Below are 25,929 nucleotides of genomic sequence, written 5' to 3'. Positions count from 1 at the left end.
GTGCTTAATCCAGCACTAATCCCCCTTTCCAGCCGACCGTAAAAACTACAACGAGGTTCACTTCCTCTGATGGGGCGGAGCTACTCTCTAACGAATATTCTTGATTGGTCTGATTTGAACAGAAAGCCGCGCAACAACAAGAAAGACTCGTGTTAGCGAATAGCATCGTGTATTATAAACAAAATAACCCAACAAAATCGAGTAAGAAACGCGTGATTGTAAAAGCTAACGTTGATTTTACACGCAATTGAAGATGTGTTTCTACATTCATGTTTAGAAGGGATACGTGTTAAAAATTCAGAGGGGATACGTCTTGAAGGTATGGGCTCATTTTTCCTACTCGTGCTTTTTGTCTTGTTCGAAGCCTCTTAAACTAAACGTTATTATATTATAATATCACTTTAATGTAGCTTTAATGCATTCTGTTATTAACTAAGCATTTTCGTATTTCTATCAGAACAATGGAGTCATGTCTGAATTACAAACCCGAGCGAGTTGGCTCGGTAACGGTTGAAGACTTAAAAAAGGATCTATTTGCGGAGTTCTCCAAACTATCAAGGGTATTATTCGCAGATATTCTTTACGTTTAAAAGCTTTTGAAATCGATACAAACGTATTTAGTCTTGCATGTTGGACCATATTTCTGTTCTCTGCAGGAGTCGGTGTCACTGGAAAAAGAACATTTGCAGGTCTATCTGCGTGTGCGTCCGTTCACTGCTGCGGAGAAAGCGGAAGAAGAAGAGCAGGTTTATATATTTATATAATAAATCCTGAAACAGTCTAGATAGGCGTCTCAGTCTGTATAGAAAACAAATCTGCAATGTCAAAAATGATTATTTACAAACAGAAGTGCATCTCAATTGAGGCACCGGATACTGTGGTTCTGAAGGCACCAAGAGCATCTCTGACAGCCAGACACAGTGAGAGACTCGGACCACAGCTTGCACAGCGATTTCAGTTCTCACAGGTATAAGTACGACCACAGGCAAAGTCTTTCATTGTTCAAGCCTTGGTATTGTTGACATTTGATAGTTTTTTTTAGGTGTATGGCCCAGAAACAACTCAAAGACAGATGTTCGATGGGACAACAAAGAGTCTTGTGAAAGAAGTTCTGGAGGGAGGAAATTCCTTGATCTTTACTTATGGAGTTACCAATGCTGGGAAGACATTTACATTTCTTGGTGAGGATTTTGTATAAGGCGTCTTGTAGTTTGCTATGGATTTTAATGTTAGACTAAATTGTTGGCCATTTTCCTAATATCTGGTAACAGCAGGACTCCACATGTAGTTTATTTGGCATTCTTGTATTATGACTATTACAGTTATACATTTATTTTAAAATACACCACCTGTAAAATATTTTGACGCATTTGAATTTTTCACATCATATTAATCTGGTTATTTTATAGTCTTGATAGCTTTAACAAAATCTGTAAAAGTAGTGTATACAGTATAATCTACAAAATAAACGTAATACATTTTTAAGGACTTGGTGAGTCCAGCCATATATTATGATCAGTAATGTGCTGTGCTGCACCTTTAAAGTGTTGCACTGTTTAGTATACTGTGTATAAATGTCTGTTTGATGTGATGTTTTGTTACAGGCCCTGAATCAGACAGTGGAATTCTGCCGAGGTCCCTCAATGTGATTTTTAACAGCATAGAAGGCAGAATTTATTCTCAAAATAACATCAAGCCTCATCGATGTGTTGACTTTACAAGACTCACTAAAGAGCAACAGGATGATGAAGCTACACATAAGAGAAACCTTCTCAGACGATTTAAAGATGTATGTATGGCTTTTTAATTGTGATGTAATTTAATTACTTTATCCTTGAAAAAGTAAAGTACGGGATTACTCATATGTTTTCTGTAATTTAATTACAGTTACTTTTGATGTAATTAAACTAAATACTTTGTGAAATTTATGCGTGTGCAATAGTGTAATTGACATCAAAATTCAAAGTCTTACTTTAAAATCTGTGCTTTAATGTATAATTCTCACTTTTGTAATACTTTGGTCAGTTTATAATATTATTTATTTGAATGACTTAAATAAGCTGTTTCATGTCTATCCTTGAATCACTTATCAAGGTTTATGTAGGATATAGAAAGTAATTAATAATGAGTAACTAAATACTTTTTGGACAGAGTAATTTTACAGTTATCTAATTACACTATTGAATATGTAATGAGTAACTAGTAATTAAATACTTTTTAAGAGTAACTTACCCAACACTGATTGTGATGTCTGAAACTTTTCTCAATGCTGGAAAACTAACAAACAACCAATTTTCTTATTTACTTTGATTATCAGAGTGACTCACAGAAGACCATGTCAAGTATCTCTAGTTGTTCATCACTTGAAAGTAAGAATTAACAAATGTTAATTTACCGCATTTGCTTTTTTCTGACTTTGCATTTTTATGAAACAAAGATTCAGCTGATGGAACGTTCCACATGTTAGCTTTATTTTTTTTTTGTCATTTTAGGCTCTACCTCTAGTGATATAGATGGAGAAAGTGTGTGTTTGGATGAGTCCTCTCATGTTAAATTCTCAGTCTGGGTCTCTTTTTGTGAAATCTACAATGAAAATATCCACGACCTGCTTGATGTTGTTCCAAATGGCTCTCAGAAGAGGACCACTTTGCGGTTAGCCCAAGATGTTAAAGGGAATGCTTTTGTCAAAGGTAAATCACTAGTCTAAAAGTACTGTTACTATTATGCTGTAGGCTAACTGAATAGTTTGTACATTATTTTCTTTATGGTTACCTGTATGGTTATGAGTGGTGGTTTTTTTTTTCAGATCTGAAATGGGTTCAAGTGAACAGTGCAGATGAAGCATACAAAATTGTGAAAATCGGAAGGAAAAATCAAAGTATCTCATCCACTAAGCTCAACAACATCTCTAGCAGAAGGTAGCAATTTTCAGATCACTTTAACATGAGCATTTACAAAATGAAACTCAACCTGATCTTTTCATCTGGATATTTTTATAGCCATAGCATATTTTCCATTCGAATTTTGCGGATTGAAGATGTGGGTGTTCCCCGAATACAGACAATAAGCGAGTAGGTGACCTCAATCCTTTTATACCGCACTCTTAATTTTACTTCAGCTGGATATAGAGATATTTGGAGCACACACACCATTTAATGTACACACCATGTATTGCATCACATACATGTTTCACAAAACTACTGTATAAATAAACTGATTCACCTTAATGAATTAGCTTTACATGAATCTATTGATTTGTTTGAAATTTGATTTTTAAAGGTTGTCATTATGTGATTTGGCTGGATCTGAGCGATGTGCAAAGACTCAGAACAGAGGAGACCGGTTGAAAGAAGCTGGAAACATCAACACTTCACTGTTAACTCTGGGAAAGTGCATCAATGCTCTGAGGCTCAATCAAACTCAATCCAAGTAAATCTCAATTTTGTCCACCTTTATTCATGTGACGGCTGCATTATTATGTATTTTTACAATGATTTTAATATTCTAACATAAAATTGCTCTGATGTTCTTTTCCACAGGTTTCATCAGCACATACCCTTTAGAGAGAGTAAGCTCACACACTTCTTGCAAGGTTTCTTCTGTGGTCGTGGAAAAGCCTGCATGATCATCAACATAAACCAATGTGCCTCAATGTATGACGAAACCCTTAATGTCCTCAAGTTCTCAGCAGTGGCTCAGAAGGTAATTAGGAACCTTCTGGAACTTTAGAACCACTGTGGTCTTTTGTTTTCTTTGCTGTATATTTATTTTGGACTTTTACATTTTGACCTTTATAGGTAGTGGTCCTCAATCCAAAACCAGCTCCTACCATCGTGGCTAAGAGATCTGCAAGAGATGTGTCCATGATTATCAATAATGCTGACCAGAAGAACTGGACCAGGAGAAGCTCACTGATGAGTTGGGAAATGAGCCTAGAGGATGTGCAGGAGGATGAAGATGATGACATGGGTGAGGAAGAAGTGGAGAGTGATGATGAGAGCATGGAAGAAGAAACTGTGCTAGATGCTGCAGACAGTCAAGAGCTGCAGGAGGTATTCAGTAAAGACTATTTTTTATCATTCTCAATAAAAATTTGCTTTTTGATATTGATTTGAACTGTAAAATGTCTGTTGTAGCTTCAGATAAAAATTGAAGAGCTCAAAGACAAGCTGTCCAAAGAAGAGTCTGAAAAGTTGGCCATGGAATCTCGAATTCGTGAAGAAGTCACAGCAGAATTCATGGAGCTGTTTTCTAACATGGAGAAGGATTACAAGTAAAGCCAACACCTTAGCATAGAAACTGTCTGCAAACTATTTTATAAAGGGGATTTCATTTGCCTGGTTGCTTTTTTCAGTGAACGTCTCCAAAGAGAAAAGGAAATTGTTGAGGAAAGAGCAGATAGGAGGCTTGAGATACTTAAGAATCTGGTAAACAGAACCATTGGAGAAATAAACTCTGACCGTTCTAATGAGAACTCTGCAAAGGTGAATGCAAGTTTTTTTTCATCAAATATCAACAAAAAAGGCACCAAATTGTTCACAACCACTGTTATATTTAAAATACAATTTTTTAAAATATTATTTTTTCTCTTCGTTCTAGGAGGCCGAGATTAAGTTGTTGGACGGCATCATTGAGACAATGCAAGATGATCTAACTAAGATAAAAGGCGATGCAGAGGCAGTACAGATTTGTCTGACAAACGTTCCCGACTTGCTTGAAACTGTCAATCTTCTGAAGACACAGCTGGAAGATACGACCGAGCAGCTTGGCAAGAGCCAACATGTTCTCAGTCTTAAAACCAAAGGTGCGTTCACTTTCCATAATAAGGAAAATTGTAATGTCTTATGACATGCGTTTAATTCTGCTCTCTCTTTATAGAGTTTGAAGCAATGTGTGCTCAGGCGCGGGAATCAAATGACCAGCTTCAGGAGGAAAAAATGGTATTCTTAACTTGTCATTTTCTCTCGTGTCTGGTGTTATTGGAAATCGACTGTTTTTAAATGGAGTGCGTGTGTACTGATGTTTGTTGTCATGTTTTTTAGAATCATGATTACCAGAAAGTGAGATGTCAGGAACTGATGTCAATCTGTCAGGAGAAAGATGACATGATCTCCAAGTTACAGACAACTTTGGATCAAAATGTTGAGGCTGCTACTAAAGATGTAAGTTTAGGATTGCTAGGAGTTTTAGGGCTAGGCGTAATTACGGAATATGCCTGTAGCAAAGTTCAAGACAAGCAAGGAAGGAAGGAGGCGGGAACCGGCAGACATCTAAACATTTAATCAAAATAATACTAAAGTAAAAAGACAGCCAGCAATCCCTCACGGACGACTGCCAGCGAATACAACATAAATACAAACATAAACATTTTCAGGCCCGTTTCTCTCTCATAGACGGTCCGGTTGCTCGTTCTCTTGTATGCTCTCAATATCCTACGTGTTACGAGACCATACGCGTGCACAGCTGGCGCTCATTAACAATTACTCACCGGTCTCGAACCGCGGTCTCGCACCGCCTACTCCACTCCAATGCAGTTACCGCGGAATAAATTGTCAACCGTAAGATATTTTTCTATTGCGTGTACTCCGCAGAATGTAAACAACTAGGCGTGGTTAACTCGGTGCTCTGCATGTTGGGAATTATGATGAAAGAACATTTTAATTTTTGCACTCATAACAAAGTAACAAATTAAATACTCTATTGACCTTCTTTCAGTCTGTAATTCTGTGATTCGCTAAAGTTTAACTTACGAAACTTACGTTGAAATGCGCACTGATGCTCACAGCGTGAGTGCTTTGTCGTGTTGGGAGACGCGTGGGGAGTTACCAGAGACTCGCAGTCCAAATATTTTTACTGTGAATTGTATTGTTACTGTGAAGTAAAAAGACTCAATCTGCACAATACTGTAAGGATCATCCTGAAAAGACAAAGCTCTTCCTAAATGCATTCACTGGGAAAATATATTACTTGGCAATTTGTCATTTTGTCCAAGAAGCAAAACATTGTTTTGTCTTGTTTTCTTAAAAACTCAAAATTCAAAGTCAGTTTATTTACATTTACGCATTTGGCAGACCCTTTTATCCAAAGCATTGTTAACGCAATGCTCTTACCACTGAACTACAGGAAAGCCTTTTATGCTTAAGACAAGCACATGACATAGTTTAAGTTTCAACAGAATTTAATTTAAGCTAAATTTCCTAGCCGTGTTGGCGGATTCTCTTTATCTAGTCCATAATTTATTTTCAGAAAAACAAGATTTTTTTACATTTATTCTGGAAAGAAGACAACAAGTAATTGATTGCAATCTTAAAAATCCTTTTGAATTCCTTTGAACCAACAGGAGATGCAGTAGCCTTATTATATAGCTTTCCTGTAGCTCAGTGGTAAGAGCATTGCGATAACAATGCAAGGTTGTGGGTTCGATCCCAGGGGTTTGCACATACCTAAGTATAAATGTATTCGTTACTGTACTGTAAGTCGCATTGGATAATAGCGTCTGCCAAATGCGTAAATGTTTTACTTTAAGTATAATTGCATTAAGTCACTTTGCTTGACATTTTGTTTTCTGCCTCTAATGAGCCTTGTTGTTCTCGTGTTTCCCTGCATATATAGAGGACTTTTATTGACACCATCAAAGAGGAAATCCTTCATCTGAGAAATAACTGTAAGTGTATGCAGAATGAAGATGGTGTTCCTAGAATGGAAGAAATATTGACCCAGGAAATTCAACAGCTCCTTCAAGATCTGAAAATGAAAGATGAGCAGCTGAATGAGCTTAAACACAAGCAAAGTTCCCTGGAGAAGAAAGTGTCTGATCTCAATGATAGATTGGAAAAGCAGACACATGTAAATGAAGCCACTGCTTCCTCTTTGGTGATGGAGAGAGCAGAGGTCACCAAAGTTACAAATGAAAACAAAGCTCTTGCCAATGAGCTGCATCAACTTCAGCAAGCGGCCAATGACATGAGCTCTCAGCTCAAAACTGTTCAAATGGAACTGCAAAGTAAGGGGAAGTTGGCTAATGAGCTTTCGGAAGAACTGGATGCAGCCAAATCTCGGATCAAGAAACATCAAGAAGGGTCTTGCGATCAGTCTGAAACTATCAAATCCTTAATGACAGAAGTGGATCATTTACGTCAAGAACTTGGTGCTAACCAGTCATCACGTGGTGAAACAGAGGCACTCCGTCATGAATTTGAGGAGATGGTGGAGTCATCTCAGAAGAATAACAGACGAAACGCCGACCTTGAGCAGGAGCTCAGCCAGACCAGAGTGCAAATGTGCCAGCTGGAAGAAGTCTGCAGTCAGCTCAGACTCGAGCGTGATGCCCAGGTGCAGGAGCACAGGAGCCTACTGAGCCATCATGAAGCAGAGAAGCTCAACACGACCCGAATAAGAAGCAACTCTGAGTTGGTGATACAGCTGAACGATCTGAAACAACAGCAGGGGATGCTGGGAAAACAGGATCAGGGCTCCAGAGATGAGTGCTGGAAAACTCTGGTGGAACAACTTGTGCAAGTGCTGAGCACATTGAACCAGAACGATGAAGTTCTAAACATAGCAAGAGCCATTGTAGAGCAGCAACTTTCTAAGGCCAGTGAGGAAACAGAGCAGAGAATTAATGAGATGCAGAAGGAACTGTCTCACAAAAACACAGAACTTAAGAAGAAAGCCCAAGAGCTGTTCAAGTAGGTCCTTGTTATTTATTCAGACTTTCTGATCACTTTTTGTTATGTACTATGAGATTCTTGTTTAATATACATCTCACAGATCTTACTTAGTTTTTAGTGGTCCAGAAAAATATTCAGCAAGATATTTTTTTTAGTACTACATTCATTTGTTATCATTACTTTACTTTAAAAATATAAAATTAAGAAAATGTCAGGTGAAAAAAAGCTCACACAAACATTATTACTATAACATCCGAACATAATTTAGTCACCCTAATGCCATTTCAGATGTATATGGCTTTTATTCTTCACCTCAACAAAAAAATTAGTTCATATGTAAATGCAGCAATGTAATCTTATATGGGAATCAACATAGTGAAACTTAAAAAAAACATTAAAAATGTCAAATCTCTTTAATTCTCACTCAAAAATTTAGCTTTTATGATTTGTAACGAAACAAAACTGCATATGACTAGTCATGAGATGCTCAAGACATGTTGTGGACATGCTGCCGTATTTGAAGCAAAAAGCAATTTTTCACTTTAAGACTTTTTTTAACACAGCAGAGTAATTTGGATTACTTTAATGATGGATGTATATGCATTATTTGTGCTTGGCCATTTTGAGTACCATGTTCGAAGATGACTGCATTTTAATATAAATTCATCAAAGTAAGTCTTATACATCTGGAATGGCATGAGAGTGAGTTAATTATGAGAGAACTTTCATTTTCTGGTGAACTATTTCTTTAAGTATTAAGCATAATTCACAGTGATGTAAATAAATATACCAAAATGTATTTAAAATATAATCATCATATACTTGAAATCCAAGTATACTACGTATACATAAAATCCATTTACATATTTATTTAATATACAGAAATTGCAATTGCAGTACACTTTAAATATATTGCATTAAAAGACGATTAATTGTTTCACGTTAAAACTATGGTAATTTCACTGAGGTAAAATGACATTCAACAAGACTTGAAAAACTATAAAAAAATTAATAAATCGACCAATATTTGTGATATATATCTGATTGAGTTCTTTACTAACACAAAAAGGGCAAATACATATACATATTTAGAGTAGAATTCACTCATAAGATTTCTTACTTTTTATTGAAGTGGCAGCTGAAAACAACCCACTTCCTTAAGTACTACAGACCCAAGATAAAGACAAGTTATTTTACATTTCAGAATAAATAAAAGTAAGCGATGAAAGTTTCATAAACAGAAACAGACAAGAATAAAGTTGTAGTATTTTATTGTTATTTATGACTTTTGTAATTAACAAATATGAAAAAGGTAGATTCAGTGATTAAGTTTAGTTATATTTTATTATTTATATTTATTTTCAGTTCTTCAATTTAAGAGTTATTTGGGCAAGAGAAGATTCTGTAATTTAATGCAGGTTGTAGAACTGTATTTAGGAAAATTGTAATGTTCAATAATTTATGTAATGATAAAAAAAGGTGAAAAAATGTGTATTGAAGAAAAGTTAATGTTTTTTATATACTGTCAATTATAGCTTGTGGATATAAAATCGGGATCGGCAAAGAAAATTGCAATCGGTGCATCTCTAGTTTTTATACATCCAATCAAATCGCAAAGCAAGATGGCAGCCACGGCCACAATGCTTCCCATTAGAAATTCCATTTAATTCGGAAATACGAATGTAAAAACGATACAATTCCTTATATTAAGACTTTAATATATACTAGGAACAACTAAAGGATTATTTCAGCATGAAACTTAGGTAAAAAACTTTGCTGATTTTTTTTTCAGGTTGAGGGAACTCGAGAATGATGGACTGCATAAAATAGAGACCATGAGTTGCTCATTGCAGCAGCTGGAGCAAGAACGATCAGATGCCAGAGAGAAATTATGTGAAGCTACAGTGCAAATTGAACAATTACAGAAACAGGTGATTATTTTCTTTTTCAGTACAGTTTAATGGTCATTTATATCAGATTTCTCTTAAACGTTACTTTTTACATCTCAGATCTCAAGCTTGAGTGAGGAAAACCGATTGTTTCAGCAGAGACTATGTAAAGTGAAGGAGATTAAGGATCAGGTTCTGCAAAGTATTGATCCACTGCAGTCTGTGAGTTCCTTTTCCCCTCTGTTTTTTTTTAAAAGTGTGAGTAATCAGCTCTTACACAGCCAAATCTTACGGTTTCTTTTCACTTGCAGGTGCAATCCAAAGAAAATATACAGCTTTGCCAATCAACATATCTAGGTTACCAACACATCTTTTAATTTAAACCTCTTTTTACACATTTATCCAACTGCTTAGATTCTGACTTTAGAAAGGTCAATTTTGTTTGCAGATATTATGGCAGAGCAGACTGAGGTGATGCATGTAAACTTCAATAAAGAGAGTGCACAGATAGATCAACAGGAATCGCTTGAGGCCGGATTGAATGATACTGAAGGTGACTGAGTCCTTTCTAACTGAAGTTTGTATAAATCTCGCAAACTGACAATAAACACCGCAAACATGATTTTTTTTCTTGTCAGATCGTGCAAAACCGCAGGACAGATGTCGCAATGAAAATGCTGGCGATCCCAAGCATCATAGCATCAAAGAGGTATAAACCTTGAAGCTTCCAATCCCTCAGATTTCTGTACAACTGTGTGAGATTTGCTAGTAATTTGGGTTCTTTTGATGTTTCAGCTGCCTATTGAGCAGGGAGATGATAACCAGGAAAGAAGGCAGGAAAAGGGACTTCAAAAAGCCATGGGGGAAGAGGTGAGAGCGGTCCAGAGATCAGGGCGACTAGAGGGGCACCAGCATGGCACACTGCAGCTGGAGCTAGTAATAGGATCAGCCTTTTTGTCGCTCTTCGCATCTTATTATTTTCTGTCTAGCAAGCTCGAAGGGAAGGTTAAGCCCAGAGTAGTCATTTATTCACACAGCAGGTTCCTTTTCAAGTGACCTGCCATGAGAAGGAATAACAGGACTGTGCAATGATAGGAAAGCAGCGAAATGCAGAATTCAAAGTTTATTTTTCATAAAATTACTATATATAATTAATATAAAACTCACAGTACCAGTCAAAAGTTTGAAAAAACACTTAAGGTAACACATTATTTTACAGTGCAATTTTTACACATTACACATTTACTATATAATTTACTATAACTTTTGCATTATTACCAAGGGGCAATCTTCTGGTCTCTCTCATGAAACCAACACGGAAGTAACTAAAACTGCAATTCATCGACTGGTTCTAGAGGCTGTTTCCAAAACAGAGCAGAATCTCATTGAACCCCATGTTAAAATTGCCAACTTTAGAGCACAAAAAACATGTTTACAGCATGGTACAAACAATTATTTTGGTCTATATAGGTCATTTTTATTTTCAAAACCAAGTGCCTCAGCTCCAACCGCGTCCCGCCTCTTTGTCCATTTTCGATTATCCGGGAGGGCCGCACGTCTAAGATGGCGACGGCTGGCTCTGCCTATTTAAGGCTTTGTTTTTACTCTTCACAAATCTTCGGGTGACGTCACGGACACTACATCCATATTTTATACAGGCTATAATAATTACATGTAACTAACCCTATAGTAAGTACATATAGTTAATTAATATTACTTGGTTCTTAAATATATAGTTACACTATAACATCAGACACTTTAAATAAAGTGTAATCCCATGATGAATCAAAACCGTTATATTTTTAGCATCTTTGAAGTTGCCACCCTTTCATTAGAATTTGCTAAATGTTTTTTGGGCATTGTGACGGGGAAGCAACGACACGTACTCGTGGAGAGGTTTTTTTTTAAGACCCCGAAGGGGTTCCTTTAATTCAACAAACGTCAACAGATAAGAATAAGTCCAACATAAATACGCCACGCGTGTATATTCCAGCAGCGTGGGGGAGAAGGGCGTCCTTCCTGCTTTCCTGTCACAGGGGTTTTCGCTGTCTTGCTATCTGGGGTTTCTTCCAGTACTTCCGGGTTGTGGGTGAGCGGTCCTGCCGGTCGTTACTTGTCTGAGCCTGGGAAGAGGTAAGAAAACAGCCTTTAGGATAAGCATGTCCGAAGGAGATCTTGCTCTCCTTGCGTTCTGAGGCAGACTCTTTTATAGCTGCAGAGTCGGTCTTAATTGGTAACGACCGGCAGGTGTGCCGCTCTGATCCGCTTAGTTTCCATGGCGACACTGATTGCGCCAGGGGTGACTCGTCACACTCCCCCCCCCCAAAGTGTCGACCTGGTCCTGTGGAGAGACGAAAAAGAGTAATGGTAGGGGGGGGAAGTGTCACCTGACCGAGTTGTCCATCCTGACCAGATCCTAGACAGACCATCCGCATTGCCATGGGAGACTCCGGCCCGATGTATCACCTTGAAGTGGTAGTCCTGGAGCGCTAGGAACCACCTCGTGACCCTGGTGTTGGAATTTTTTGCCTTGCTCATCCACTGTAGTGGCGCATGGTCCATCACCAAGTCGAACTTACGTCCCAGAAGGTAATACTGCAGCTCCAGGACTGCCCACTTTATGGCCAGAGCCTCCCTCTCCACCGTGGCGTACCGGGTTTCCGCTGGGGTGAGCTTACGGCTTATGTACACTATCGGATGTTCTGATCCGTTCCTGTTCTGTGACAGTACAGCTCCCAGTCCAGTATCCGATGCGTCTGTCTGGAGGATGAAGGGGCAGCCAAAATCTGGAGCATGTAGGATCGGGGATGTTGTCAGTGCTTCCTTCAGCATCTGGAAGGCTCGTTCCGCCTCAGGGTTCCACTTTACCTTGTCCGGCTGCCCCTTCCTGGTCAGGTCGGTCAGGGGACTGGCTATGGATGAAAAGTTGGGGATAAAGCACCTATAATATCCCGCTAGCCCCAGGAAGGCACGTACCTGGGACTTGTTTTGAGGTTGGGGGGCGTTTCGTACGGCTTCTACTTTCTTCAGTTGGGGCTGGATCAAACCCCCACCTACCCTGTATCCCAGGTACTGGGCTTCGGCAAGTCCGAGATGACACTTCTTTGGGTTTGCCGTTAAGCCGGCCTTCCTGAGGTCCATGAGCACTCTCCGCAATCTGTCCAGATGGTCGTCCCAGGACCCCGAGTGGATGACGAGATCGCGTAGCACCTGCTTCCCTTAGAAGTCCCAGGGCTTGGTCCGTACTTTCTTGCCGCTTCTAATTGTTCCACAAACCTTTGCTGTCGCACCACGACCTCAGCCAACCGCCGCACCACTTCATCCATATTGGTCCGGGTGAGAGAGAGAGAGGGAGAGAGAGCACTTCTAGAACTCAGGGTTCTGCAATGCAGAATAACACAGAGGAAAGAAGAAAAAGAAAAAAAATACTTATGGATACGTTGCGTCGTTGCTACGCCCGCATTCTCCACCAGATGTGACGGGGAAGCAACGACACGTACTCGTGGAGAGGGTTTTTTTAAGACCCCGAAGGGGTTCCTTTAATTCAACAAACGTCAACAGATAAGAATAAGTCCAACATAAATACGCCACGCGTGTATATTCCAGCAGCGTGGGGGAGAAGGGCGTCCTTCCTGCTTTCCTGTCACAGGGGTTTTCGCCGTCTTGCTATCTGGGGTTTCTTCCAGTACTTCCGGGTTGTGGGTGAGCGGTCCTGCCGGTCGTTACTCGTCTGAGCCTTGGAAGAGGTAAGAAAACAGCCTTTAGGATAAGCATGTCCGAAGGAGATCTTGCTCTCCTTGCGTTCTGAGGCAGACTCTTTTATAGCTGCAGAGTCGGTCTTAATTGGTAACGACCGGCAGGTGTGCCGCTCTGATCCGCTTAGTTTCCATGGCGACACTGATTGCGCCAGGGGTGACTCGTCACAGGCATATTATCATTTAGCTTCTTGAGGTCTCAACCTGGGAAGCTTTTTAAAGAGTATGGAAGGATTTCTTCATTATTTGGTAACTAGATGAGGCAAACATTTGTGAAAAACTTCGTGTTGGCTTCAAGTCCTGACTTTAAGTGAAGTAAATTTAAGACGAAAGATTTTAAGTTCAAAGTTTTAAGTCAGAAGACTTTAAAAAATAGGTAGATAGATTGATAGGTAGATAAAAGGGGCTTAAGTTAAAAAATAACATGAGGAAAAAAAAAATATGATAACCGAGTCTGTGAAAACCATGCTAAAGTCTAAAGAAAACCGGTCTTAGTATGTTGTTAGCATAAATTAGCATGATATTAACATTATTAACATTTTGCTAGAATGATGCTAAGGCGATAAACATGTTGCTAGCATGATGTTAACCCTATTAACATGTTGCTAGCAGGATGCTACCAAGATTATCATTTTGCTAGCGTGATTTTTACACGATTAGCATGTTTACTAGCACCCACTGGCCTTACGACGAATCCAATAGCGTGGGTGAAGGGATCTCATGATTCTACATAAAGTTATTTAAAACCAGAACCGTTACAATTTGGTTGAATTTAAATGATTCTGTGGTTAAGACCAATCTGACTCCAATTTTATTATTTTATAAAATTAGTCATATCACATTTCAAATGTATCTGTGATCATAGTTCATTTTAAATTTATCATACTTGGCAAAACCGAGACACACAGTTATAGTGTGGGAAGTTCTGGTTACAGATGTTTCCCTGAGTCTTTTGTCAATGCACCTTATGTAACAAAGAATCCAATAGTCAGTGAGAAACTTTTGTTTGTTTTCTCGTGACTGAAGAGAGCATCAAATGTGGGATCTCAATCTATCTGTAGACAAGATTCCCTGAGAAAGTCACACCTCTTAGAGGAGTAAAGGTTATGTCCAAAAGTTAATATGTTCTAATACACTCTGTGTTAGGTTTTATGGAACTAGACCATTTTACCCATCGCACCATGACCTTTATAAAGATACCAAATGATCAAGTCTTCATAACATGAAATAAATTATATACACACTGTGAAATGTGTAAGCACATTTTCGGTTGTCAGGGCCTGAAGAGATGAAGGGGCCCACCCCCTTGTCTCTATGACACTGCTGCAAAGAAATCCCACTGGATAGGAGCGTTTCCTGACCCATTATAAGTCTATGGCAATGGGAATTTTGGGAGGCTCTTACGCCCAAGGGGTACAACTTACACCCCATTGTGAGGTATGTTTTTTACAGAGCCTGCCAGCCTCTTCAAATGTGATATCCCGCAAGTTTCTACGGAATCCTTGCTCTGAGTTATGAGCTGTCGCAATGAAGTACTCGTAATCGTGTATGAAGTTTTTCGTAATGTTAAGTCTATGGAAATGTTGGTGGTTTTGATATTCTGGTTATTTGAAAACCAGAACATTTTTATCCCCAATAGTAATTTCAGACATAGCATACGCCTTGAGATTTAAAGATTTTCAAGTTCATTAAAAACACTTGAGTCATCAATGTTTTATTCTTTTCACTCTTTATTCTTTTTGTATCTTAAATGGTCCTATTTATTTTACATTTACATTTAGACATTTAGCAGACGCTTTTATCCAAAGCGACTTACAAAGAGTTTAGGAGCAATAAGCGATAGTTCATACAGGAGCCATAATACATTAGGTGCCAATACAAAGTTACTGGTTTCAACAAAAGCTAGACCACTACCTGAGAGAAAGGGTTAGTTTTTTTTTTTTTTTTTTGTCAAGTATTCACAGAAGAGTTGGGTTTTAAGTAGTTTTTTAAATGTTGTGAGAGATGTGGTTGAACGGACAGAGTTAGGAAGAATGTTCCACCAGGAAGGAGGTGAATGAGAAAGAGCTGGAGAGCGATTTACTGCCCTTATGGGAAGGCAATACAAGACGCCGCTGGTTTGCTGAACGCAGGGATTTTGATGGGTTGTAGGAGTGCAGGAGAGTGTGGAAGTAAGCCGGTGCAGATCCAGTGATAGTCCTGTAGGCAAGCATTAGTGACTTGAATCTGATACGGGCTGCAACCGGTAGCCAGTGAAGAGAGATGAAAAGGGGAGTCACGTGGGCCCTTTTGGGCTGTTGGAAGACGAGGCGTGCTGCTGCGTTCTGAACCAGCTGAAGTGCTTTGATAGCCTTTGCAGGAAGACCAGCAAGAAGAGCATTGCAGTAGTCCAACCTTTAGATTACCAGGGCCTGGACAAGGAGTTGTGCCGCATGCTCCGTGAGATAGGGTCTGATCTTTCTAATGTTGAATAAGGCATATCGGCATGACCGTGTTGTCTTTGCAATGTGATCATTGAAGGACAGCTGTTCATCAAATATGACTCCGAGGTTCCTGGCTGTTTTGGAATGGGTGATCGTGGTATTGCCAAGATGGATGTTGAAATCGTGTTGGACCGTAGGGTGTGCCGGAAACACGAGTAGTTCGGTCTTGGCAGGGTTCAGCTGGAGTCGATGGTCTTTCATCCAAGCTGAGATGTCCTCGAGGCAGGCTGTAATGCTAGCAGGCTGTAATTCATCATTACTATACTTAAAGGAGCAATGTGGATATTTTAGCAGCATCTAGTGGCGAGGTTGCGAATTGCAACCAATGGCTCACCTCTCCTTATCACTTTCGAAGCACTACGGTGGCTGCACAGAAAGATGTCATTGCGTTTTTGGTTCTGTGCAGATGATTTATTTACAAAACTCGCTCTGTAGAGCAGTCTGTTTGTTTAGGGCTACTGTAGAAACAACATAGTGAATTTCACGTAAGGTGACCCGTGTATGAAGATAGAAATAGCTCATTCTAACTTATAAGGTAATAAAAACATAACTCTTCATTATGTAAGGTCTTTATACACCTCTGAAGACATAGTTATGTATATTATACTGCATTTCTGTCAATAGATCCTCCAAAAAATTACACACTGGACCTTTAATGCATTAAATGTTTCATTAATGGTAAGATTCAGAGAACTAATTTATAAAATATCAGAAAACCGAATAGGTGCACTATTGGCTATATATGGGGATCTGCCAGATTTAAAAAGTCTTAAAGTAGTGAAATAGTAACTTCTCTTAGACCACCTGACACAAGTCTTGGCTCATATCAGTCATTTTATAATGGCTGATACCTGTCTAGTCAGGATGTTGAACCAGTGGCAAGGAAAGTAAAGTTTTGAAAATATCTTTACAAATCTTAATGTTTTAGGTCTGGAATAATAATAAAAATGCTGAGTGTCAGTTAAATAAAGTAGATGATTATATTCAGGGATGCACATAAGTGGTGCGCATTTGCACCCAAAATAAAAACACGCATGGCACACGCAGCCTCTGTGAATGTCTGGAATTGCACTGCTCTGCGCTGCACGTCTAAATAAACGCTGCTTCTCTTAAACTTTCTAAAAGGGCAAGCTGTTTAAACTTGACTCTTGCACGCAGTCCGCGTTTATCAATGATATTCTCGATTATATCTCCGCACCGCAAGTTTCCATGTGCGCTCGCAAATGCTCGCAAACTTACTTCTCAGCAGCAGTAAAAAAATCTAAAAGGGTGGCGTTTTAGGTTTCAAAATTGGTGTTGAAAATTAATATTAACTATTGTAAGAAGCAATTCATTTTCATTGTATTTTAAGTTTGATTTAAAATAATATAAATATAGTTTTAATCACACTGTATTATTCTGTTTATTGTTCTTTAAAAGTAACTTTTTAAATAGGTAAATATAATTTGTCACACTGTGTTTAAAGTGTGAGCACCAAACCGAATCTCCAGGTGCTCTCTTTAGAACCTGACAGAAAAACTTATGTGCACCCCTGATTGTATTTTTGAATATATTTTGAGTCTCCCCTGTTCTTAAGGTCTCAAAATGTTACCCACATTTCTCGCTTCTGAATATAGGAAATGTTGAGGCAGCAGCTGGCTGAGAAACAAGATGCCCTTTCAAAATTACAAAAGGAAAAGGAGGATTTGGCTGCTTCTCTTGAATCTGAAACCCAGAATAACAACCATTCTGAACAGGCTTCCGATGTGAAGTCAAATGAAGATGACACTTTGAATCCAACACAAGAGGTCAGTATGGTGATCTTAAACAATGCAGACATGCATGCATCATTGAAAGATGATAATCACTTACTCTTTTTGCATTATGGCGGTATTTTGTTGATTGTTCTGAGCAGGTGGGAGTTCTGGACTCTTCTGTTCTTTCCACGAAGAGTCTAAGAGAACAGCGCTTCCCTAAACCTGAGCTGGAAATTAGTTTTACTCCACTTAAACCTGACCGAATAAATGTCAGGAAACCAGGAGAGGAAGAATCTGTTACAATCAAACTCAGACGTACAGCCAGAAAGAGAAAGAGCCCAGAAATGCAGGTATAGTATGTGGAAACCAAGATTAAAAGAGTAAATTAATCTAAAATCGTTTCTGTAAACGTAACATTCATTTTCAATGCAATACATAAACATAGAAATTGTATTTTTAAGGGTGTTTGTTATTGTTTTAGAATGGGGTGGAGTCTGAAAATCGAAAAAACAGACGACTCAGGGTGAACAAGGAGAACATCCAGTCTGTTGAGGTAACTACACAACTTCTACCTTTAATGTTCCTGTGACATCATTTAATGTTTATTAAATGTGTTCTTTTTTTTTTGCACCCAGACTTCTAAGGTGCAAGGAAAAACAGCGAGTCAGTTAAATCAGCAAGATTCTCCAGCCAGCCTGATACCTAAAAAAGACTGCGCTCTCCAGAAGATTGGTGACTTTATTCAGAGTTCTCCAACTCTCTTTGGTAGCAAAGGTCAGCTCGAACTCTTCAATTTAAACTCGGTCAATGGCATCGATTGCAAGTCTCTGCCAAAAGTGTTTCATACTGTATCTCAGCATGACACAAGTTTTACCTCCCACCACAGCCAAGAAGATCATGAGCATGGTTAAATCCCCTCAACCTCTGAGGCCTTCCGAGAACAACAAACCCAAGAGATCCAAACGGAAGCTTTTTAAGACCCATGTTTCCTCTCCGATGGACATACCCTCTCATCCTGTAAGTAGCATGTAACATCCTGTACATAAATGATGTAAGAGTGAATCAGGAAAGCTTTATGCATATATAAATAAATGATATGAGTGCCATAGGTTGTGACAACTAGACTTGACAATTTATTTATTTTAAAGGCACAATATGTAACATTTCTGGATTCAAATATCTAAAAACCACTAGCACAGTGTAACAAATTTTGTTCACATGAGTACTCGCATTATTTGAAATATTTACAACCTCTTGAGTCCAGAGAAATTCACATTTTCTTAGCAAGAAAAGGTCCGCCCGTTAATGACGTGGCCATGCTATTCTTTGTTTCCACTTTTTCTGGCATAGAAATGCGCAGACCGATCGACGGATGATATCAAAGCAACGCAAGAACTATTTGAAAGCTTTACTGTGGAGTAGATCTTGTTAAACTTTTATGTCATGGGTCGATCAATCTGAGCAATGCTGCATCTCATGTCTAACACGCCTCATGGCAAACCAATGGTTCCCTTTCTGTCGGTCTCTCAACGTTGTGTCGAGAACGACAGATGGGGTTCGCCCTTGAGAACCAATCAACTCTGACTACTATAGAAAAGGCCAATGAAATTTGGCGAATGCAATTTGCATGCCGGGCTCCGCCCCCGGAAATCCGGTATAAAAGGAGGCCGGCGTGCAGCATTCACTTACCTTTGTTCTGAAGAGCCTGAGACCTCTCAAACTGCAGCAGAATACGATACGTGTTCGTGGCATAAGGGACACAACGTCTCGTTCCCTCCATCAGGGAACTGAGGTTACATACGTAACCAAGACGTTCCCTTTCTGTCGGTCTCTCGACGTTGTGTCGAGAACGACAGATGGGGTTGCCTATGGAAAACGCCACAACGCTGTATCACGTCACAATCTCTAGCGAAGCGACGGTAACAAGCCTGGGCGTGTCATCTCGAAGCGTTCGTGAGACTGTAACCTTCCAGTGTGGTGGTCGGGGGGTTCCAGAGCTTTCTTGGAGAAAGATGGGTACAGCCCTGACCGGTAACTTTCACGGACGGGGCCTTAGCTCTCTATAGGCGAGAGGCCGTCCAGATCAGTTTACACCGGGTAAGCGCGACTCTTAATCAGAGAAGCGCTACAGAGGCCACCTCCTACCCGTGGGGAGGAATATGGTGGATATAGGTCTGGTCTCGTCCTTGGAGGAGAACGCATGGAACGTGCGGACTGAGTAGTTAACCGCGAGGTGGAGGCCCACCTGGGGAAGCTCATGGGTTACCAGGAGTGGGAACCATTCTCATGAGGATACATCAGACGGAACAGCCCACGGAGGGGGTGTTACAGACGTCCGGTAGCACTAGGTCCGGTTAGAGCTATCTGTGATAGCTCACATGGTATCCCGGCCTAAGGGGGAAGGCTGCTCTGCCCAGCCAGCCCCCAGGGGGTGCTTGTTTGGTGATGGATGGAATGCCTATTCTTAACCAGTGTCTGGGTAAGAAGGGAGGCTGGTGAGGTACCAGTTTCTTAGCGATGTGTTCGGGTAAGAAGAAAAGGTAAATAGCACACTGACCCAACCTGTTAGAGGGTGGAAAGGTGCTTTCGCAGGCATACGCCCCCCCGGATGCCAGTCCTACATGTCGCCACGCAGGACGTGGGCTGACACCGGGTTTACGCGAAGGTTGTTAACCCTTGCGAAGGTGTTTGGGCATAGCCCAACCCGCAGCTCTACAGATGTCTGCTAGAGAGGCGCTTCTGCCAGTGTCCAGGAGGTGGCTAAACTCCGTGTGGAGTGAGCCCTCACTGCCAATGGGCATGGGAGATTCTGAGATCGGAATGCCGTCGTAACGGCGTCCACGACCCAGTGCGCCAGCCTCTGTTTGGAGACAGCCTTCCCCTTCTGCTGTCCTCCAACAGACACGGAGCTGGTCAGAGCTTCAGAGCTCTGCGTGCGGTCCAGTACGTACTGGACACAACACTAATCGGGTTGGGTCTTCCTCCCCAATGGGGAGCGCCTGCAAGTTCACCACTTGGCCCCGGAGGGAGTAGTGGGAACTTCTTGGGCACGCATCCGGGCCTGGGTCTCAAGATAACGTGAGAGTTTCCAGGGCCGAGTTTAAGACAATCCAGGGACACGGAGGATGCTCGGTGGTCCCCTACCCTCTTGAAGGAAGTGAGCGCCGTCAGGAGGGCCGTCTTACTCTATGAGGAAGATCGGAACCTCCGAGGGGCTCTTTGGGGGGCCCTGAGGCTCCCCAGGACCACTTAGGGTCCCAAGAGGGTATGGAGCGGAGATGAGGCGGATTCCGCCCTCTCGCTGCTTAGGAACCTGGTGACCAGGTCGTGTTGCCCTAGAAACTTTCCACCGACTGAGTCGTGATGAGTGGCAATAGCGACTACATACACTTTCAGTGTGGAAGGGAGATGTTAGTCTCCAGTCTCGTGTGAAGGGGAACACAATCCTGATCAAGCACCTCAGTGGGTCTTTCTCGTTGAGAAAGACACCAGGACAAGAAGAGGCACCGTCTAGAGGCGTGTAACCGCCTAGTAGATGGGGCCCTAGCCTGGGTGATGGTCTCAGCCGTATAGGGGGAGTAGCCATCTTAGGATCTTCTCGTCCCGTCTAGAGACCAGACATGGGTGTTCCAGAGGTCTGATCTGGGATGCCAGAACGTGTCCTTCCCCTGAGAGAGCAGGTCCTCTGTCAGGGGAATGGTTCAGGGGGAGTCGCTGTCCAGAGCATCGGCTCTGAGGCCAAGTGCGGTTAGACCGGTGTGGTGTAACCAATAACACTTGGTGCTCCTGCTCCCTGACCTTGCACAGAGTCTGTACAAGAAGGCTCCTGGGGGGGGGAAGGTGTGCTTCCGCCCATCCCGCGGCCAGCTGTGCGCAAGGATATCCGTGCCGAGGGCAGGGACTATCAAGCGGGCAAATGGTGGTGTTACGGGAGGTGAACAGGTTTTACCTGGGCCTACCCGAACAGCCTCCAAATGAGCTGGACTGCACGGGGGTGGAGTCGCCACTCTCCACGGGGCATAAACTGGCGAGAAAGCACGTCGGCTGTCTAGTTCAGTTTGCCCGGGGTGTGTGGCCTGCAGGGAACGAGTCACCTGTTGACTCCACCGGAGGAGGCGTCGAGCAAGTTGTGTTTAGCTGCTGTGTGCGAACGCCACCCTGACGATCTGTATTCGCTACAGCTATAGTGCTGTCCTCGGAACAGCACGTGCATGTCTCGCACGAGAGGCCGTAGCCTGCTCAGTGCAAGTAGCATAGCCCACAACTCTTGGCAATTGATATGCCAGCACAGGCGGGGGTTCGTCCAACACCCCACCTGCGTGCCCGTTGCACACTACACCGCACCCCTGCAGGGAGACTTCAGTCGTCACCACGACCTGCCTCATAACCTGCTCAGAGGGACCTGAGTCCGTCGAAAAAGTCATAAAGACTAGGGGTTATGGTGCGTCGGCAGCAGGGCGGCATCACCATGCGCCTGCTGCCGGTGTGCCACGCTCTCCTCGGAACTCGACTCTGAAACCAGTGTTGGAGCGGTGTCATGTGCATCAACTCGAGGGGTATTAACCCGCGAGGACGCCATGTGTCCCAGGAGCCTCTGAATTGTTTCAGGGGGACCGCTATCTGCCTAAATGTTCATTTCAGACAGTTCAACACTGGTTGGGCACAACTGCGGACAGGTGTGCCGACATGGTGACAGAGTTGAGTTCCATACCGAGAAAGAGGATGCTCTGCACTGGGGAGAGCTTGCCCCTCTCTTGGTTGACCTGGAGTCCCAATCGACCTAGGTGCCGGAGCACCAGGTCCCTTTGTGTACATAACAGATCTCGCGAGTGTGCCAAGATAGGCCAGTCGCTGAGATAGCTTAGTACCCGCTCGCCTTCCTCCTCTCAGGGAGAAAGGGCGGTCAGGGACAGACCGAAAGGGAGGACTCTGTACTGATATGCCCGCCTCTCGCACGCGAACCGTGGGAAAGGCCGGTGTCGAGGAGGATCGAGACATGAAAGTAAGCGTCCTTCAGGTCGATTGCCACGAACCAATCCTGACCTCATAGATGTCAGGACGCGCCTCTGTGTGAGCACCCTGAATGGCAGCTTGTGAAGGTGCTCTGTTCAGGGTACGCAGCCTTTGGGGGCAACCCGCCGTCTTTCTTGGGAACGATGAAGTGTGGGTGGTGACCCACTGAACATCTTGGTTTTGAGGGACGAACTCGATGCCTGTTTTGCCAGAAGGGTGGTGACCTCTACCCGAAGTACGGAGGCGTCCCTGCCTCTGACAGAGGGAGAGATGATGCCCCGAAACTTGGGTGAGTCTCTGGCGAACTGGATCGAGTAACCAAGACGGACCGCCCTCATTAGCCAGCGAGACAGTGTGGGCAGCTCTCGAGCTCCCAGGGACTGTGACAGGGTGACCAAGGGGACGGTCTGCTTCATCATTCCCACGGGGGGTGGTTCGTCGGCTGGCGGAGCTAACCATGTCGCGGGGAGTCCCCGGAGGGAAGGTTTGCTCCGCCTACTTACCTGCCTGGCGGGACAACGGCACGCACTGTCGGTTTGAGAGTGGTGACGGCTGTCGTATGTGTACGACCTCACGCCTCGCCAGGGTGTGAGGTCGGTTCGCCGAGCACAGTCCAGTGGAGTGTGCGATCGGCTGCAAGTAAACCCGGGGAGAACAGAAAACTCAGTGAGTAAGTGGGCGCCAAGCCCTAACAAGGGCCCGGCTTTGGTGACGAGGCAGGAGTCGTCCCGTACCGACCGATCAGAGCCGTGGCTGTGAAGGTTCGGGCCCGATGTTGTTCTCCCTGGGGTCTTCCCGTCAGTGTCCCTTCTCGCGAGGAGGTTGCTGACGGGGTGGAGGTTTCCCCCTCGACCTCTGCTTCCGGGGTGCCGCCTGTGGGGGCACAGGAACCGGAGCCGATGTCGAAAGGGTCCTGGGTTGCAGGGAAGCAGATGTCACGTGAGATCTCGGAGGCCTGTAGGCGGCCGAGTCGCGGCGTGAAAAAAATGTGGTTAATTGCCACTGTCTGCTTCGCCGTCAAAAAACTGCTGAGCGCAGTCCTTAACGGTGTTACCAACAACCCACCCTGCGAGATGAGTGCATCAAGAAAGCGGACTTCCTTGCTGTCACTCTTCTGCACAAGGTATAGCCGGGGGTGTCTCTCCTGGACCACTACCGTGGACATCGTCCGACCCAGGGCCCGTGCCGCCGCCTTAGTCGCCCGTAGAGCGCTGTCAGCGGTGGCACGGAGATCCTGCATTATACCCGGGTCGGCCTTACCCTCGTGGAGCCCTCTCAACGCCCTGGCCTGGCGGACCTGCAGGATGGCCAAGGCATAGAGAGAGGAGGCAGCCTGGCCCGCAACATCGCAAGCTTTCGACACCAGTGATGCCGAAGTCTTACGTGCTTTGGACGGTAGGAGTGGTCGATCCCCCCCCCAGGTGGTAGCCGTCCGCGGCACAGGTGCACCGCAGGCGGACGTTCCACCCGGGGGATCTCGACGCAGTCCTTGGCTGCCTCACCATCGAGGGAAGGAAGGGAGCCAGAGCTGGTTTCACTGGAACGGTCCGTGAGTGGAGCGTTCCAAGTTTTACACAGCTCCTCATGCACCTCCGGGAAAAACATGGCACCCGGGGTGGGCGCGGTTTGCACCGCGCACCGACCTCGGGAACCACGTATCCCCGGGTTAGCACGGATGACATCACTTCTGCTTCCTCCTGAACTCGACCGCTGGGGGTGGAGTTTGGATTCGGCAGAGTCGGATGCCAGTCTCCCTCCGATGCTGCGAGCGACATCTCATCTACGTCACACATCGTTTCCGAATGTGTGCGTGAGGATCCGGACGGTATGCCACCGCCGGTTGGGGAATGTTCAGAAGAGCGAATCGGGGTGCGATCGGCCCGTGAGCACTTGGCTGGCGGGTTTACGTTCGCAGAGTTCCCCATATCACTAACGCTGCTAACGTGGGTGGTCATCGGGGCCGTAGCCACAGATGTCACAGCCCGGGTAGCAGACGAAATGGTGGCTGGTTCCCGTAGGAAGACAGCCACCCGTGACCGCAACTTCTGAATGACAATCTGCCCACAGTGCAGGCAGATGTGTCAACGAACGCTGCTTCAGTGTGCTGGACGCCCAGACACCTAATGCAGCGATCGTGTCCATCCCCCTCCTCGATGAGGGTACCGCACCCAGGAGAACAGCGGGACATGCCGCGCTGGAGAATGCTCAGTCAGTCCTGAAAAGGACTTTTAGAAAAAATCTCTAACACCTCCGGAACCGCCGAGACGCCCAGGGGAAGGTCGCTGCAGGAAGGGACGATCCGCTGTAACACGTCGTAGCACCAGCGTGTAGTTGTAGAGGATTGAATCCTGAGTTGTACTCATGAGCGATGGCTCTGAAGAACAAAAGGTAAGTGAATGCTGCACGCCGGCCTCCTTTTATACCGGATTTCCGGGGGCGGAGCCCGGCATGCAAATTGCATTCGCCAAATTTCATTGGCCTTTTCTATAGTAGTCAGAGTTGATTGGTTCTCAAGGGCGAACCCCATCTGTCGTTCTCGACACAACGTCTCGTTCCCTCCATCAGGGAACTGAGGTTACATACGTAACCAAGACGGTCTCATAAATAAATGCAAAAGTTGTATTGTTATTATCATTGTGTATTAAATTCAGTAAATTATTTTACAGGTTGGTGGTTGTGAGGATGATAAAGAGAGCGATCACTTGATTATCAAGAGAAAACTGAGAACAAGAACTGCTAAGTGATTTTGATGATCAATTGTAATGTTAGTTTTTCTTATCACTGGAATGTTTTGTAAATAGCTGTAATAAGTTTATGTTTTTGGAATTGTGATTTTTACTTCAGCTTTTTACATCCTGTGAACAAAATATGTAAAAACTAAATGTCAGTTATTAAAATAATAATTGAGATAAAAAATCAAGTAAAATTTGAGATGTGTGGTGTTTTTATACATTGGAGAAATATCTGATCTGTTATATATTTTGTAATTAATAGCTAGCTGGTTCTTATCGCAGACTAAACCCTGATTGTGTTATAAGGACCTGATATGAAAGTTTTTTGCAATACTTACCTCATGAATACATTTTTCTAAAGTATTTTACTAGCTCATTTGTAATGAATGCAGACCTTTTGTGAGGAAAACCCATTAACTTTCTCTTTCAAGCCAAGACACGAAATTCCAACAAGATAAATGTGCAATACGATTTGTGGTTTGTAAATATCTGATATAGACGGTTTCAAAGTAACAACATAAACAAACGCGTCGGTGGACTGCCCTAAAAGGAGCCAGTCTTTGCTGTTTTTGAGGCTTTGTTAAACACCCAAAAATCATAATCAATGGATGTTCATGTTTCTAATTAAAAAAACTCTTTATGTTTTACTTA

The 25,929-nt window shown here is 43.0% G+C and overlaps 1 protein-coding gene across 1 annotated transcript; it reads left to right on the top strand.

The window, feature by feature from the left end:
* The first annotated feature begins 105 nt into the window (after positions 1-105).
* Positions 106-25,929, top strand: kif20bb (kinesin family member 20Bb). The gene is made up of 31 exons (XM_056771670.1): positions 106-319; positions 458-560; positions 657-746; positions 848-967; positions 1,043-1,181; positions 1,605-1,789; positions 2,318-2,369; positions 2,493-2,690; positions 2,807-2,918; positions 3,000-3,071; positions 3,280-3,429; positions 3,540-3,702; positions 3,798-4,052; positions 4,137-4,273; positions 4,355-4,484; positions 4,600-4,804; positions 4,879-4,940; positions 5,043-5,162; positions 6,613-7,688; positions 9,463-9,601; positions 9,680-9,781; positions 9,871-9,916; positions 10,008-10,112; positions 10,198-10,268; positions 10,355-10,429; positions 17,414-17,584; positions 17,692-17,883; positions 18,015-18,086; positions 18,169-18,307; positions 18,420-18,550; positions 25,213-25,929. Exons 2-31 carry the CDS (start codon positions 462-464, stop codon positions 25,288-25,290), a joined length of 4,686 nt encoding a protein of 1,561 aa, XP_056627648.1. The 5' UTR covers positions 106-319; positions 458-461; the 3' UTR covers positions 25,291-25,929.

The sequence above is a fragment of the Triplophysa dalaica genome, chromosome 17 (genome assembly GCF_015846415.1).
Source record: "Triplophysa dalaica isolate WHDGS20190420 chromosome 17, ASM1584641v1, whole genome shotgun sequence".
Taxonomy (NCBI): Eukaryota; Metazoa; Chordata; class Actinopteri; order Cypriniformes; family Nemacheilidae; genus Triplophysa; species Triplophysa dalaica.
This window is presented reverse-complemented; position numbering and strand designations above follow the sequence as displayed.